Raw genomic sequence first — 16495 nt, 5'->3', positions numbered from 1 at the left:
GTGGAATAGAGTGGAATACAACAGGATAGGATAGGATAGGATAGGATAGATCAGAATAGAATAGAATAGAATAGAATAGAATAGAATAGATCAGAATAGAGTAGAATAGAATAGATGGAATAAGATAGATTATCTCTGTTGAATAGTGTAGAATAGTAAAATAATATAATGGTTACTTCATGCACATATCCCTCTTCTTTTTCCTTTCTTTTCTTCCAGCTTAAAACAGCACGTTAAGGGACTTCATTTTGTATAGAAAGGTCTCTTGTTATATCTAAAATATCTGTATCTCACTTGGTAATTTTTGGTTTTGTTAGCCCATTTTATTTGCTATGATTTTTATTTAAGTGATCTAAAATAACTGTATATACTACTTAACTATTAATAGCCATTTGTATTTAAATAACTCTCTAAATTAGCCCATCTTTTTCCTCACCTTGGGTTCCTCACTCTTGTCGCTTGTTCCTGGGGTCTAGTGCTTATGTCTCCTTTCTGAGACTTGCTGTGTTTCCAGGGCACCCCGGGCCATCCTGGACCATATGGACCTGCTGGTGTACCAGGGTGCAATGGTTCTAAGGTATGTGCTCCTCACACAGGAGCTGGTCGGGAAACATTCTGCCAAATGAGTCAATCAAGGTGAAGGAGGAATGAGACGGCACAGGCTTTCCTCGAAAGATCCTTTTAGCCAAAACCAATAGTGTGCATACAGAAACATAACGGTTTTCTTTCCTCCTCTGGTTTGATTTCTGATTGTCTTTTGGGGGCGTTCTCTCATGTTCTCCCACAGAAGGATGGGGGGACCTCACCTGGTTACTTTCGCCTGAGGTTGTGAGTGTATGCAAATCAGAAACCAAAAGCGTGGAATGCAAAATTGGTCTTTGGCAAGGAACGACTGAACTTTGCAGTGTTCACTCATCCTCTTTGTTTCCTGACCGCACTCTCCTTTTCCCAGAATGGTGGCCATGAAAGAACTAATTAGTAAAGTTTCAAGGAAACAGCAATTAAAAAGTTCTTGGCACAATTAGACTTTTGCCATTTATGCACAATTTGAGAAATAGTAGATTCTAATCCTGTTTTCAATTAAGATAATGGTTTTCTGGCCTTCAGCCTCATGACCCAGCAGCCATAAGGAATTTGGGTTACTTTGTCTAGATTTACCACTGCAGGGTTGGAAGACAGAAACAGGGAAAAGATCTCAATAGGCTGTTCTAGAACAACTAAGAAAGAATGACAAGCTTTGTATGTCTTCCAGGGTGAGCAAGGGTTTCCAGGCCTTCCGGGGATACCAGGCTACCCAGGGATCCCGGTAGGTGTCCATTTCTAACTCTGTATAAAGTGTAAACACAAGCCATTTGCTCCAGAATGGCCGTATGCTGAAATCCGTCAAGACTGTGGGAAAGTCTAGAGCAGCTGAGAGGAGACATTCAACTAATGGGTGGCGAATGAATGAATAAATGTGTTGAATTCAGGTTTGCACTTTGAGGCTTCATTTTGCATTTGAGACATCTAAGCGGAGATGACTGATAGGCAGCTAGATCTGCTCAGAGAGGCCCTGGATGGTGGTGACTCAAGGAGCAAGAATAAGGAGAAAAGAGCCTTGGACATGACTTAGAAAGCTCTAGCAAGGGATGTCCGGGTCAAGGAGGATAAGCCCGTAAGGAGGAGGGGCCCCTGGTGGTAGAAGGAAAACCAGAAGGAGTAGATGATGGGAGCCTAGGAAAGATGTATTTCCGTAGAGGGGAGTGGCAGACAGCTGCCCAATGTTGCCGAGAAGTCCACGAAGATCTGACAACTTGTCATTGACTTTAACAACATCACCATCATTGCAGGACTTAGCAAAGAATACTTTGAGCATGGATGGGGCATGAGGCAGGTGTGGGACTGAGGAGTGAATGGGATCTGAACAGAATGGGAAGGTTGCAGATGACATGACGAAGAGATATGGGCAGTACTGGCAGGGGGAGATTAAGGGGAGGTTTTGTTTCTTTAAATGAAAGAAAGTTGAACATATTTAAAAGCCAGCGGGAAGTATACAGCGAGAGAGGGGTTGAATAGCAGTGAGGACAAAGCAGTGATTCTGTGTATTTGGTTTCCTTTTCTTAGGGTGCTGTTGGCTTGAAAGGAGAAAAGGTAAGTCATGTGTGGCATATTAGTATTGAAAATCTCTGAGGCGTCTGCATGGCTCAGTGAGTTAAATGTCCAACTTGACTTCCGTTCAGGTCTTGATCTCAAGACGGTTTGTGAGTTGGAGCCCCGCATGGGCTCTGCGCTGACAGCGTGGAGGCTGCTTGAGATTCTCCCTCTTTGTCTGCCCCTCCCCTGCTCATGCGTTCTCTGTCTCTCAAAATAAACAGATAAAAAAAAGAAGAAGAAAGAAAGGAAATCTCTAATGGTACATCTGAAAGGGGTTCCATTAAATGATGAGATATAAGCGATTCCAAATCAGGTTTCATAATTAATTCAGAAACCAGTTAATAATTGGACCATGATATTTGTTCCTATCAGAAAACTTCTTTTAGCTCTTTCTGTAAATACCTCTTAAGAAATACAAGGTTTGGAAAATCCTTGAAGGAAATAGAGTCTAGGAGGAAAGAACTGACGTCCGGCTCAGGGTCCCGACTTCCAGATCAGGAGCTGCCACTAATTCTGGAATCTTGAGAAATGCTCTGTCATTCTTATGTCTTTCTTGCTTGCCCAGGAAATTGTCTATCTTAGGATATATGAAAATCTTAGATCTCTTCCAAACTGAGTAATTTTAAATCTTTTCTCTACGTGTATGCCCTGAAAAGCACTTTTATCCTTGAAGCAGTAGAAGTTTGAATAAGCAATTTAAAGGAGCTTTGCAAATATCACATTGGTTACAGTTGATGAAGTTCTTTATTTTCAAGGGAGCTCCTGCTGCAGAAGGTATAGAACTTGATGGAAGAGGTGACCCCGGGTTGCCAGGAGCCCCAGGATTACAGGTATAGCACTTCAGGGATGGTCTTCTCATTCTCATTTCTCTGGTTCTGGCTCTCTTTCTCTGTCTCTGTCTGTCCATCTCTCACTCTTTCTCCCTTCTCTGTGTCTCCGCATCTCTGTCTTTGTCTCTGCCCCTCCTCTCTCTCTCTTCCCCTAGATCTTTTCCTCCCCCTCTTAGGAACATTTTTATTGTTTGTTTTCCATTTTCTTTTTTGTTTTGTTTTCTTTTTTCATGGAGATACTGTTGACATATGACATATTCGTTTCAGGTGTAGAGGGTAGTGATCAGAGACTTGTACATATTGTAAAATGATCCCCACAATAAGTCTAGTTAACATCCATCACCACCGTGACAAATATTTTTTTTTCTTATGATGAGAACTTTACTCTCTTAGCAGCTTTCAAATCTGGAATATGATGTTATTGACTATAGTCACTATGCTGTACCTTACATCCCCAAGACTCATTTATTTATAACTGGACATTTGTACATTCCACCTATGCTCCACCCCCACCTCTGACAACTGCAAGAACATTTGCAGTAGACATTCACATGTCTTCTGTTTACATATCGACTTCATTTCACTCTAGAATATTCACTTTATGAGAAACTCCATGAAACTAACATAAAGGGATGATTTTGTTCATAAGTCTTTTAATCTCTTCTTAAATCTCAATTACCCAGGCTTTTCTACACCTAAGAAGGAATGTTCAAGGAATAGTTATGTTCCACTTACTCTGTATTTGTTGATATCAAGCATAGGTTTGTATCATACGTTGAATATCATTTAAAACTATATTGTTAAGTAATAGCCCTATTACAAAATTTGCAGGAGTAAGTGGGTTTTATTTAAATGTGCCTTTTTCCTGTAGAGTGGTTTACTTTCTGATCCATATGTATGTAGATCTGAGTGTGATCCCAGATGCATACAAGGAGACACAGCCATTTGGGGGACTGTGTATGCTTTACTTTGTGATCCAAAAGGATTTTTTTGGTAGACCTCAGGCACAGGTACTAACTTCCAGGTTAAAACCAGAAATATTTTAACTTAGTTCAGAAGTATATGTGGAAATTTCTGGAAATTTGTCTAAGTGAGTCAAAGAGTTTGAGTTTAGGTTGTTGAGCTCCTGGATGGTGACCCCTGCCAACCAATGGTGAGCCACAAAATGGCAGAATGACATGCTTAGGAGGCTTTACCGACCTTTGAGGAAAGATACAGAACATGATGCCTCTTGATTGTTCTTGTTTAAGAAACGTTTAAGGGGCCTGATGCTGAAGGAAAGGGATCCAGTAAGAAGAGATCGCAGCCATCTGGGACGTTGAGGTGTCCTTTAAGTGTGCATTGAGTGTCGGCTAGGTACTACAGGATGCTACTGATGAAAATCTAACAGTGGGATATTCATGTATACGAGAAACATGAATTACATGCCACTTATATGCCAGGAGCTATTCTAGGCTGTAGAGATACCACAGTGCACAAATCAGCACCCCCCCCCCAAAAAAAATTCTTGCCATCATGGAGCTTACATTCTAGTAGGGGAAAATAGAAAAAAAAAAAAGTAAATTAATAAGTGTTGGTTGGATAGTAAAAAATGCCAAGGAGGAAAAGACTGCAGGGCCAGGGGATAAAGGAGTGTCCAGGCTGGAAGGAGGTTGTGGCTTTACATTGGGCGGGCTGGGAAAGGATGACATTTGAGTGAAAATAAGAAAAGGGAAAGGAAGTCGGTCCTCTAGATGTCTGGGGGAAGAGGATTCTAGACAGAAGGAGAGCAGGTGGAAAGCCCTATGGGAGGAGTATGCCTGGCTGAGAGACAGGCAGACAGAGAGACAGACACACAGACAAAAGCAAAATTTCAAAGACTTAAAAACCCTTCTAAAGTAAAGCAACGGCTCTGGTCATGCTCCTGGAAATGTTACCATCCAGGTATCTCTGGCAACCTGTCCTACATGGCAACGTGCTTTTAGGCACCTTTTTTTTTTCCTTTCCCCACCCCCCCCCTTTTTTTTTGTAATTAACTGCAGCCATGAATGAGAGCCATCATGCTCCTCAACTTTCATTAATTAATAGATTTAATTAATGGACATTGTTCTTAGGTAAGAAGTAAACTTAAACTTACCCTCCTCTTCTCTTAATTTACAGGGCTTACCAGGCCTTCCAGGTTTTCCTGGACCCGTTGGTCCACCTGGCCCTCCAGGGCTCTTTGTGAGTATGAAGCCATCACAGCTATAGGCACTGTAAACTAATAAATTCATTATAGCTAAAAGCTTTACACAGAGTTTTCGGCTTGGTACACATTTCCTGCTGTAATTTTCACTTCTCGATTTTTCTAGGGCTTTCCAGGAACCATGGGACCTCCGGGACCTAAGGTAGATTATAGTTCGTGTGTCACAACAGCCAGAACCCCTAAGCAAGCTAAAAGCCAAACCTGGCCTGATTGGACATGTGGTCACTGCCCAGACCCTCTCTGGAAGCCACAGGATTATTCCCTGGAATAATCCATGGAAAGGAATGGGGCAGACAGCTCTGCACCCCTCACTTCCTTCTCCCTGCACTTAGTAACTTGATCCCTGATAATTCAGTTATAAGGAGCTCCGTATCAGGAAAGGGCAAGTCCGTAGGTTTCCCATTTCTGATAATCCTACTGATCACCCAATACTTTATCCTATAAACTTTTGCAGCGGACTGTTCCCCAAACCAACCTGATCTTAAGCCAGTAATGAAGGGCCCTGCATGTCTTTCTCTTCTCTCATGTCGCTAAATTACTACTGAAGACTGAATTGTATTCTTAGCCTCTCTAGGAATTTCAGAATCCCAAAGTTCAGCTACCCTTGCTTCTTCTTTTTAAGATGAGAAAACTAGGGCATCAGAAAGTTAGGTAACCAGCTAGTGGCTGAGCCAGATAAATGTCCTCTGAGCTGGTTTCCTTTCCCCATGCCACATCATGCCTTCATTTGCCCTATTAAGTATATCCCGTAAGCTTTCTGCATTTCACGATCTCTACTTTTGAAAGAAACATAGTGTGCCTCTCTCCTCCAAGAAATAGCTAAAATAATTTTGACAATACTGACATTATAATTAAAATGTAAATGGTCAGTTACAAACATTGGCACTTCAGTGGGTTTAGACCATTCATAGTCATTTTTTTTAAAAAATAATTTTGTTTTGTCTTTTCTTACAGGGTCACATGGGCGATAATGTGATAGGACAAAAAGGAGAGCGGGTAATTCAAATACTGGGGTTTATTTGTGGGCAAGACATTGTAAGTCTCAGAGCAACCAGCCTATACGTCTCAGTCACTGAGTGACACTGAAATAAACGTGTGTGTTTGCTTTATCATTGGCTCTATCTTCTCACCAAAGAACCAACAGGGAAGGAGCATCTGTCTTTCAAAAAAGCAAAGGTGATGTTGTTCAGCTTTGCATTCCTGAGTGTATTTGTGTTTAGGGTGTGAAAGGATTGACAGGACCCCCTGGACCACCAGGAACGGTTATTGTGACGCTAACCGGCCCAGATAACAGAACGGTAACTCTTCCACTTTATTACTAGGGTTGTGTCTTCTCACTTCTGGGGGGAGGTCCTTGCGATCTTTTTTACCTCTTTTATAAGTTCCATCTAAGCCCAGTTCAGCCCTGCCTGAACCTCTGGATTTTATTTTATCCCCATCTTTTACTGGAGAACCAGAAAACAATGAGACAGGGATGTGAGGCAAGATCAGAGGCAAGCAGCTTCCAAGATTCTGGAAGGTGGAGCCTGGATCTAATTTTGCTCACCTCTTATCCCCATCCCTTCTCACTGTTCCCAACTCAGATGGGGATTCAGTGAGTATGTTTGAATAAATGATAACAAAATGGTTATATGGCTCTGATCCAACTGGATAGTAATGACCTAAAGATATGGGTGGACTGGTATTGTAACCAACTGAGACATTTTTATCTGCCATTATAACCCCAGGGGCCATTTGGCCCTAATTTCTCTCCCAGGACACTGTGACCCTGTTTTTTGACATTAACATTTGCATTTTGTTCCTGCCATGGGGTAGCTGGAAAGACCAGGATATAGAACTGAACTGAATGCTCAGAAAAAGTGAATCACAATATAATACCCCAAACCTAGACACTAGGTTGATCCTGGAATGCCTGGGATGGGGGGAGGGAAGTGAGGGGTTAACTAACAATTTTCTTGTGGAAGAAATAAACACAAATCATCCTTCTTTTTAAGACTTGTGATTATTTTCAATAATAGCTTGATTGAAATATAATTCACGTATCATAATTCACACATCCATTTTAAAGAATAAAATTCATGGGTTTTAGTTATAATTAATTTTAACAACATTATTGAAATATAATTTACATACCATGAAATTTGCTCTCTAATGTACAATTCAGTGGCTTTCAGTGCATTCATGTGGTTTACAAGTATTACCACCTGCAATTTTAGAACACTTTCATCACCTCAAAATAAACTAAAATTAAAATAATTTTTAGTGATAGAAATTATCAAAACAAAACTGAAAAGAGTTAAAGCAAAACACGGCAAAATTTGGTATAATCAAAATAATAACTCTCATTGAAGATTGGAGAAAAATTTACCTGAGGAAAATAACCACTTTTAAGAGGTAATTGACAAAAATAAAATTAATAAAGTCTAAAATTGTATTGGCTAGAAATTGACAGGAAAAAAATCTTACTTTGACAAAATCTAGATCTGGAAGATTTGATCAAGGGGGAAAAAATCAAGTTTGAAAAAAAACAAAAAAACTGATGCCCCAAGAGATGATTCACAAGAGGGAAAATACAATCAATAAAATGCAATTAGGGGGCAAACAAACCTGATTAATGGAAATCAAATTCTCATCATAACATATACTCAGAAAATGATCACAATGAAAATAATTTCTGTATATTAAAATGAAAATAAGATACATTAAAAATGATTTGAATGTGCTTATTGAAAACTGATGCAGGAATTAAATTGGTTGAACACAGTTTGATCCAGAAGATAACATTCTTTAAAAAAAAGGAAAAAAAAAGTCTGTGTTTAGTTTCAATGGGTTCACAAGTATAACATTTGAAATGTGAAAAACAATAATGTGTCGTGTTAACAAGAGGTACATAAGTACTTTGTAAATCCAGTACGTTGAACAGATAGAGAAATCTGGAAAAGCAGTAAAATCTTATTTGATCTGTGTGTAATGACCTGAAATTGTTTTTGTAGCAGGACCTCAAGGGAGAGAAAGGGGACAAGGGAGCCATGGGCAAATCCGGACCTCCTGGACCCTCAGTAGGTCATTTACACTCATGCTGTTCCCTTGAAACATAAAGTAGAGCCTTAGTGCCTATTTTGATATACGATCTACTTTTACATCTTAATATTCGCTAAAGCATGATAGTATTTTACTGCAGAGGTCATGAGTATACTAGAATTATTTTACACCTACTTCTAGCTGAAATCCCTACGCTGTGGTATATGTGCCCAATGTCACCCATCTTACGATTCATCTTCAACATCTGTTTGTTTTTTTTTTTTTATTATATAATTTATTGTCAAGTTAGCTAACATACAGTGTGCTCTTTGCTTCAGGGGTAGATTCCCATGATACATCACTTACATACAACACCCAGTGCTCATCCCAACTAGTGCCCTCCTCAATGCCCACCACCCATTTTCCCCACCCCCTGCCCTCCCACCCACATCAACCCTCAGTTGGGTCTCTGTATTTAAGAGTCTCTTATGGTTTGCCTCTCTCTGTGTAACTATTTTTTTCCCCTCCCTTCCCCCGTGGTCTTCTGTTAACTTTCTCAAATTCCACATATGAGTGAAAACATGATATCTGTCTTTGACTGACTTATTTTACTTAGCATAATACCCTCCAGTTCCAGCCATGTTGTTGCAAATGGCAAGATTTCATTCTTTTTTCATTGCCAAGTAGTATTCCATTGTGCCTATATATGCCACAGCTTCTTTATCCATTCATCAGTTGATGGGCATTTGGGCTCTTTCCATATAGCATCTTGTATTTTAGCATTTATTTTTAAACGAATACTTATAAATAAGATTTCCCTCTTAGATGAACCATGATTTTAACATTTTTAAAATATAACAGAATAATCAGAAGGAAAAAGTTAATGGCAATCAAGATAAGTAAAAAAAAAACCAATAATATGTACAATTTGATATAACTCTCATTAATACAGGGACCGCCTGGGGAATCTTATGGAGCTGAAAAAGGTGCTCCTGGAGAACCTGGCCCGCAGGTAAATTTGGAAATTCAGTGTCATGTGCAGCCTGTATTAGTAAATACTCAGGACTATTTAGGAAGCAAGTGTAAGATATCCATCTCAAACTAGCTTAGATTTTTATAAGTTTTTTAAAGATTTAGGAAATATGGGGTGCCTGGGTGGTTTAGTCAGTTAAGCGTCTGACTCTGGCTCAGGTCATGATTTTATAGTTTGTGAGTTTGAGCCCTGGGTCCAGCTCTATGCTGACAGCTTGAAGCCTGGAGCCTGCTTCCTATCTGTGTCTTCCTCTCTCTCTGCCTCTCTCCTGCTCATCATGCTCTGTCTCTTTCTCTCAAAAATAAGTAAATATTTTAAAAAATTTAAGAAATGAGACTTATTTGTTCAAGTAGCTGAGAAGTTTAAGGCTGAAACAGCCTTCAAGGACTTCAGAGCCTGAAACAATATGGCGGGGGGTGGGGCCCTCCATACCATTTCTCCCCCTCTGTGTGCATTGATTGGCCTCATGCTCTCCTTTGACAATGACCTTCTTCCTTGTAGGTGGCAATAGAGAGAAAAGGTGAGAAGTTCAGATTAATGGCATCCAAGGAGGCAGTGTGTTTCCCTGTGGCCATTAATAAAACCCCAGAGAATCTCTCTAATTGACCCAACTTGGTTCTATGCCTCACTCTGGAAAGCGAACTGTCGCCAGGAAGAAGTTTCCAGGGTTGGCCAGACCAGCGGGGTCAGGGTTATTGTGACTGAGAGCCCCATCAGAATCACACAGAGTGAGGGAACGGCCGCTCCCCAAAGAAAATGGGACATGCTGTGACATGGGTAGTGGGGACACTGAAGTCGCCAGGGTCCACTCACCCGGCCAGCTCTATTTTTAGAAATATTTAACCACATATATTGTGTTTAAATTCTAAAAATTTTACATTGAGAAAAGTGTATATTTTTCTAAGAAAAAATAGTATGGTTTTTATTCTGTCATGGAGAGTAGACTTCATAATAGGTCATCCAAAAGCCCTATCTGTTTAGAACACTGCACCATATTTTTATAAGTATGTTCAAATACAGGCATATCTGCAGTTCGGGGAATTGCCAACATTTCGAATAGTTTGTGAACACCTCCCTCTTTCTAAGCTTTTTTGTCCACTCCTCTGCTTTTTCAAGTTTTCTTCCAAGCTTGGGTGGATAGTATTAGATCTCACTGAAGCTTAGCTCTTAATTTCCAATCTTCCTTCCACTAACCACCCCTGATTTCCCCTTCTGACTGGCTCTGCCTTTCCCACCAAGAGAAGGTCATACATGTTCCATGATTAGTAGTGTTTTTTTTTTTTCTTCTAACAAATGGGTGGGGAGTCTCAGTCAGGCTCTCTTGCCCGAGGTCGAGAGGAGACGATCGTTATCATTTAGGTTTTCCGTATTTATTAAATGATGTGTTTTTGTTTTAGGGAAAACCTGGAAAAGATGGAACCCCTGGTTTCCCTGGCACTGAGGTAAAGACATGATTTGGCCCATCAATGTTATTCAAATGTCAGTTCCATTCGGTGAAGAAGCACTCTGGGGAGTCATCAGTAGTTACTAATCTAGAAAAAGCATGTGGCCTTTTAAACCTACATTTGAGAATCAGAGTACAACACCCTCACTGTGAAGAGAGACCATCTGAGCCATCCTAATTTTTCTTTGCAAAAAGGAGTTCCAGCTGCTCTTGCTTCCCACAGAAGAAATTGACCCGTGGGCCTTCTGACCCATTCTCTCTGCCCTTTTCCACAGGGAGCCAAAGGCAACAGGGGCTTCCCTGGGTTACCAGGTGAAGACGGCATTAAGGTAATGCTCTCTCTAACATCCTCTTCTCCAGGCTCTTTTAACTGGTTGGCTTTTGCCCGCCCTTTCCCCACCATGCCCTGGAAATAGGTACAAGGAATTGCGACCAGTGTTCATTAAAATACCTTAGTTATATTTGTTACGAGGAAGTGAGGGATGTGAAGTTTGCATGGACACCTGAAGGGCAGTTTTGTGGGAAAGATATAAAACTCGCTCTGTGTGGCAGAAGCTGGCTGACACAGTGACCAGTGAGATTTAGTTTCCTCATGAGGAAGGAGCTGGAGAAGTCCTGCAGGCGAGGGTTTCAGGTCATCGGAGGGCAAGTGTAGGCTGAACCCCGTGAGTCTCAGCCTGGGTCATGACATGCTGAAAGGTCACGATTAATGAATTGTGCGCTGTAGTCCGTTTCATGCATTGCCGACAACATGTTACAGACATTTTCAAATAATTGTTATGTGTAAGGATATGTGCAGATTCAAGATGTACCCTATAATAAATAATATCACTTCCTGTCCAATTCTGAAAATGCCCTCTTGAGTAGGTAAGGAAGGGGGTGGGTTACAGGTGAGTTGGGACAGTGGGAACTGCATATAACTCACAGCCTGGTTTTGCCGTGCCTGAGATCTGGGCGAGAACGTGGGAATGTGTAATGCATAGAAACACCCTCTGAAGGTACTGGCACGGAGGGAATCTGGAAATCACTAGAACCACAGCTGCTTCTCAGGACCTTGTTGACAGGATTCTTGCCCCAGATGTGGCCCTCCAGGGAAATAACCCAAAGTCAGTTTATTACTTAGCTGTGCATTTTGCTTTTTCAGTATACCAAATGTATAGATATTTTGGATTAATGTACTCACAATTTGTAACTGTCTTTCAACACAGGGGTGGAAAGGGGACATTGGCCCTCCAGGATTCCGTGGTCCAGTAAGTGTAACTAAAGACAATGTCCGGTTGTCATGGGTGATCAAGTCCTCCAAAGCATCAAGGAAATTTTGAATCGGCGTCTCTCATTAACTGTTAAGATAGAGATGATAGTATTTACTTTTTTATCAAACCAAGGAAGAAAATAGCTGTTGTCATTATTTGTCCATTTGACAATGGATAAACATTTCTATTTGGTCCTGTGTGGTCTCTGGAAGGCACTAGCAATGCCCACCTCGGTGGTGGGAAAGAAGAAAACCTTTGTTCAATCACACATGGCCCCAGGTGACCTGTGGCCTTGAGCAGAGCAGGAGGGGTGCCGTGGAGGTCAGCTGGGGTACCCAGGGCAGAGGGAGTGAGCTCCACCCACTCCGTCTGGGCATGGGTATATGACATCCTGCACTTCTGGGCAGCACGAGCCCAACCAGGGCCAGCAGAAGCCACTGACCCCAAGCCCAAGCTCCGTCTCAGCAGGCTGTCTCCTCTCTGCAGTGTGGATGTGGATTGCACTGATGTCTGTCAGCTCCTGACTGCAGAGATAGAGCACATTCTCTATTTTGTGACCCTGTCGCTTAAGGAGATGAGTGAAAGAGATCTGGGCTCTGACTTCCAGTATCCCTCCGTCTCCTGCCTTAAAGGACAGTGGTTCTCACGTTCAATGCGCTGAGTGGAGCTGCCATTCAGAAAGGACGGTGGTAGTAGGAGAGTCAGGGGGTGGGGGTGAGGGGGTCCCATTCCTAACACCGTTCTCAGACCCCTTAGCCTAAGTAATTTAACTAAGTAAATTTAACTAAGTAATTTAACTAAGTAAAGTGAGGAAGGTCCTGGAAATTCTCACCTTCACACAACAAATAAGTGACTCAGATGCAAATAGCTCCAAAATACTTTTGTGGAGTTGCTGGGAAGAATAATTGGGCCTTAGGGCGAAAGCACTTAGCCAACCCTTGGCAGGTGCACATATGCCATTATGGATTTTGATGGAGATTATTATATTACCATTACTGTTATTATTGTGAGTTATTTTTTGTGACTGTATACATAGTGTTTAACCACAATACTCTTGTTACCTCTTTTTTAAACAAGCCAGCAAAGTCATGGGCCCCGTGCAGCATACAGGAAAACAAAACAAAAAACAAACCTTTTCTTTTCCCCTCTTCTTTCATTTAAGATAAATGTACCAAGTTCTAAATGAAATCTCCTTGCCAGTTGCGCTGGAGAGGAATTAGCATTCCCAGTTTGCTGTGTGTATGTGTTTTAATTCCAGTTTCTATTATCGTCCTTGGAAATTCTGCTTACGAAGTAGATGGTTAAAGACCGACAGTAGGTCCACTGAGCATGTCAGAAACAAGAGTCCTCAATTATTGCAAGTCATTGGTATCCTGAAATTTAAAGAAACAGTCAGAGTATTTTTTGATGTGTGGGTCCCAACAGACTCTGAAATAAAGTTAGCCCATGAGGACAAGTGTTTTTAAAAAGTGAAATAGAATAGGGCCACCTGGGTGGCTCAGTCAGTTGAGCGTCCGACTTTAGCTCAGGTCATGATCCTGTGGTTCGATTTGTGGGTTTGAGCCCCGCATCGGACTCTGTGCTGTCAGCCCAAGAGCCTGGAGCCTACTCCTGATTCTGTGTCTCCCTCTCTGTCTGCTCCTCCTCTCTCTCTCTCTCTCAAAAATAAATAAACATTAAAAAAAATTAGGTGAGATAGAATATACTGAAAAATCAGCATTGATCAAATGTCAAAATGGTAAGTCACTGTTTGTGAAACTTCAATTTCTGCATACGTATTCACACATATCTAGATATGTATGTATGTATATTTATAACTATGAGTATGTGAGCTGGGTCACATCATAAAATGTATTTCTAGCTGAAAGCCCATGAAGTATATGATACCATGATAGCAGAAACATCAACTCTTATCTTTACATGTATCCATTATGTATATATGACTACCATATTTCTGCTAACACATAAACCTATGAATTCAGGAAGATAAGGAAAATATCATTTGGGCCAAAATAAAAGACATTGGAACATGGCATTTGGTGAGCTCTCCATAAATAGCTATCTTTTCTCTTTATTTGTTCCTTTTTCCTTTAAGACAGAATATTATGATGCATACCAGGAAAAGGGGGATGTAGGAATTCCAGGCCCACCAGGCCCCAAAGGAGCTCGTGGCCCACAGGGTGAGGATAAATTTCTTCCTAAAGCGTTTGCTGCCTATTTCCCTGTGTTTCTCTCCAGGCAACATGTAACATATGCTTATAGACCTAGAATTTTCAGGGAGCAGCGGGAGGAGGGGGGAGGGGGAAGAGAGGTCTCCCAATTTTCATGGCCTCCTAATTTTCATACTTTTATATGAATAGTCCATAGGTGCTATACCACAGAAGGTAGTTAAATTCTTTGTGTGTGCAAGCATGAAGTTCAAGTCGGACAAGAAAACACTAATAATGGCCAGAGGGCAGGAGGAGGGAACGTAAAGAATCAGCAGTCTTAGTGGGATACAAAAGAAAAAATGGAGACCCTGAAAAACCGTAATTTGACCAAATCCATATAATAGTGACAAGAAGGGACTGAAACCTGGGGTTTCCCAACTCCTGGCACCATGAAGCAGAGTCACATTTATTAGATTCTGTCCCTTTGGGTAGATACATTGGAAAGGTCTAGGCCAAGAGCTCTCCTCTCTGGTTACACATCAGAATCCCTGGGAACTTCTAAAAACATGCCAAGTCCCATCCCTGTGATTCTGATGCAACTGTCTGGAGGTGGGGGCGGGGAGAGGGGGGAGGCTGAGCACTGGTAGATTGCAAAAGCTCTCCAGATTATTCTAGTGTGTAGCCGGGATCAAGAACCACTGATCTGAGGCAAATTATTGATACACATAAGATTTCAAAGGAGAATTTCACTCAAAAGAGTAAAAATACCTAGCATTCTTAAATAAATGGACAGAGAAGTATAGCTACAGACACAGATTTTTTTTAATCTGATATATGGTCACTATAAATCCCTTCCATGTGTCCAAGAATTAGAACCCCGTGCGATGTTATTGGAGATGGAACACCATCTTCTAGCACCTGAACCGTTCCAACAAAGTGTCACATACATAGCAGGCTCCTCGTAGATCTCTGCGGAATTGTTTGAAGGTGCAGAGGTGGCATGATTCACTTTTGAATGTTAGGCATCTAAGACTAGTTCCTTCTCTGCAGTTTGTCTCAATCAGCGAAGTTTTCCTTTATCTCTCTCTGTGGGAGTAGAGAAAAAGTATGAAAATATTTATTATTGATTATGACGATATTGTCACCCAAGATTTCAAAAATGGGGGGAGGGGAGTGTTTATATCCTTGCCAACGATTAATTACTGTTACGGATTTATAGGTCCCAGTGGTCCTCCTGGAGTTCCTGGAAGTGCTGGTAGGTACCTGCGTCTCAGGGCATCAACAGAAATGCTCTTAAAAGGAAAATCACCTTTGCACTGCTTGCATAGGACAGATGTTTCACTAACGGGGCCAAAAGTGTTTCCAGCTTCCTAATTGTTAACTTTGTGATTTACAGCCGAAATGGGGGTGGGGGGAGTGAAAATGGACACAAAGTAACTTAGAAATGCTTTTTTTTTTTTTTTTACTTCTCAGCGGTTGTAACTAAGTGTAACACAATAACTGAAGCCTCCAAGCTCAGAGGAGGCACAGAGGTAGAAAACAGTAATTTGCAGTCATTAGGCTGGCTAAAAAAAGAGAGTTTTCATAGTGTATCCCATGTTGCATAAGATGCATAGATTATACTATGTATATATATGTATGTACATAGATATACATATATACATAGAATATATATATATATATATATTCATGTGAAGTTTTAAATTTCACAGTACATTATTTACAGACATGCAGACAATTCCATAAAGTATAAAAACATCCATGAGTCACTGGAGTGGTTGCCTCTTGAGAGAGGAAGACGAGGATCAAGGACGTTTAATCAAGGATTAACCTCAGTGGCTTTAATTATAACTGTAATGCCATCACGTGTCACTTTGTAGAGGAAACGAAACCATGAAAAAAGCAGCAAAGATTTGACAAGCCCTGCTGTTGATTATAATTTTCTCTATACCATGTTGTGTATTAAACTATTACGTAATTTTGAAAATGAATTAAAATTAAGCAGATTGCAGAACTATATGTATCTTATAATCCCACTGTTAAAAAACATAGATCAACAGATAAATATTATGTGTACTTGCATGTGCATGGAAAAATACACCAAGTTGGAATACAAAAGGATGTATCAGAGGTCTGGCCAAAGATTAGGGAGGACTTTCTTCTCTACTCCCGACCCCCCAAGTAATGAATCAGCCCCTTTTAGGAAGCAGCGAGTAAAAGTTACAAAGCTCTAAAACGGGCATCAAACAGATGGATTTGCTTTTATGGCAAAATCTTTATGGTCAATAATCAGAAATAATCAGTCATTACCCCTGCTGGTTTCATAGCCCTTTGGTGGTGAGGTCTCTCTTCTTCACAGTTAAACTGTTTGCAAGGCAGAGATTCGAGACTTATCCCCTCTTCATGT

General features: G+C 40.9%; 1 protein-coding gene across 1 annotated transcript in view; it reads left to right on the top strand.

Moving 5' to 3' along the window:
- The window catches only part of COL4A3 (collagen type IV alpha 3 chain), a 136572-nt gene that overhangs the window by 72441 nt on the left and 47636 nt on the right, over positions 1-16495 (top strand). The window contains exons 6-20 of the mRNA XM_047085607.1: positions 515-577; positions 1253-1306; positions 2104-2130; positions 2889-2963; positions 5103-5165; positions 5294-5329; positions 6142-6183; positions 6408-6485; positions 8181-8246; positions 9161-9220; positions 10639-10683; positions 10961-11014; positions 11894-11935; positions 14034-14118; positions 15308-15343. Coding sequence (XP_046941563.1) covers positions 515-577; positions 1253-1306; positions 2104-2130; positions 2889-2963; positions 5103-5165; positions 5294-5329; positions 6142-6183; positions 6408-6485; positions 8181-8246; positions 9161-9220; positions 10639-10683; positions 10961-11014; positions 11894-11935; positions 14034-14118; positions 15308-15343 — 826 coding nt within the window. The remainder of the gene's footprint in view (positions 1-514; positions 578-1252; positions 1307-2103; positions 2131-2888; positions 2964-5102; positions 5166-5293; positions 5330-6141; positions 6184-6407; positions 6486-8180; positions 8247-9160; positions 9221-10638; positions 10684-10960; positions 11015-11893; positions 11936-14033; positions 14119-15307; positions 15344-16495) is intronic.

Source organism: Lynx rufus, unplaced genomic scaffold, assembly GCF_022079265.1.
Source record: "Lynx rufus isolate CCGP_SWC_20201006 ecotype Redwood Valley unplaced genomic scaffold, mLynRuf1.p SCAF_2, whole genome shotgun sequence".
NCBI lineage: Eukaryota > Metazoa > Chordata > Mammalia > Carnivora > Felidae > Lynx > Lynx rufus.
The sequence above is the reverse complement of the archived record's forward strand: the minus strand, read 5'-3'. Positions and strand labels throughout refer to the sequence as shown.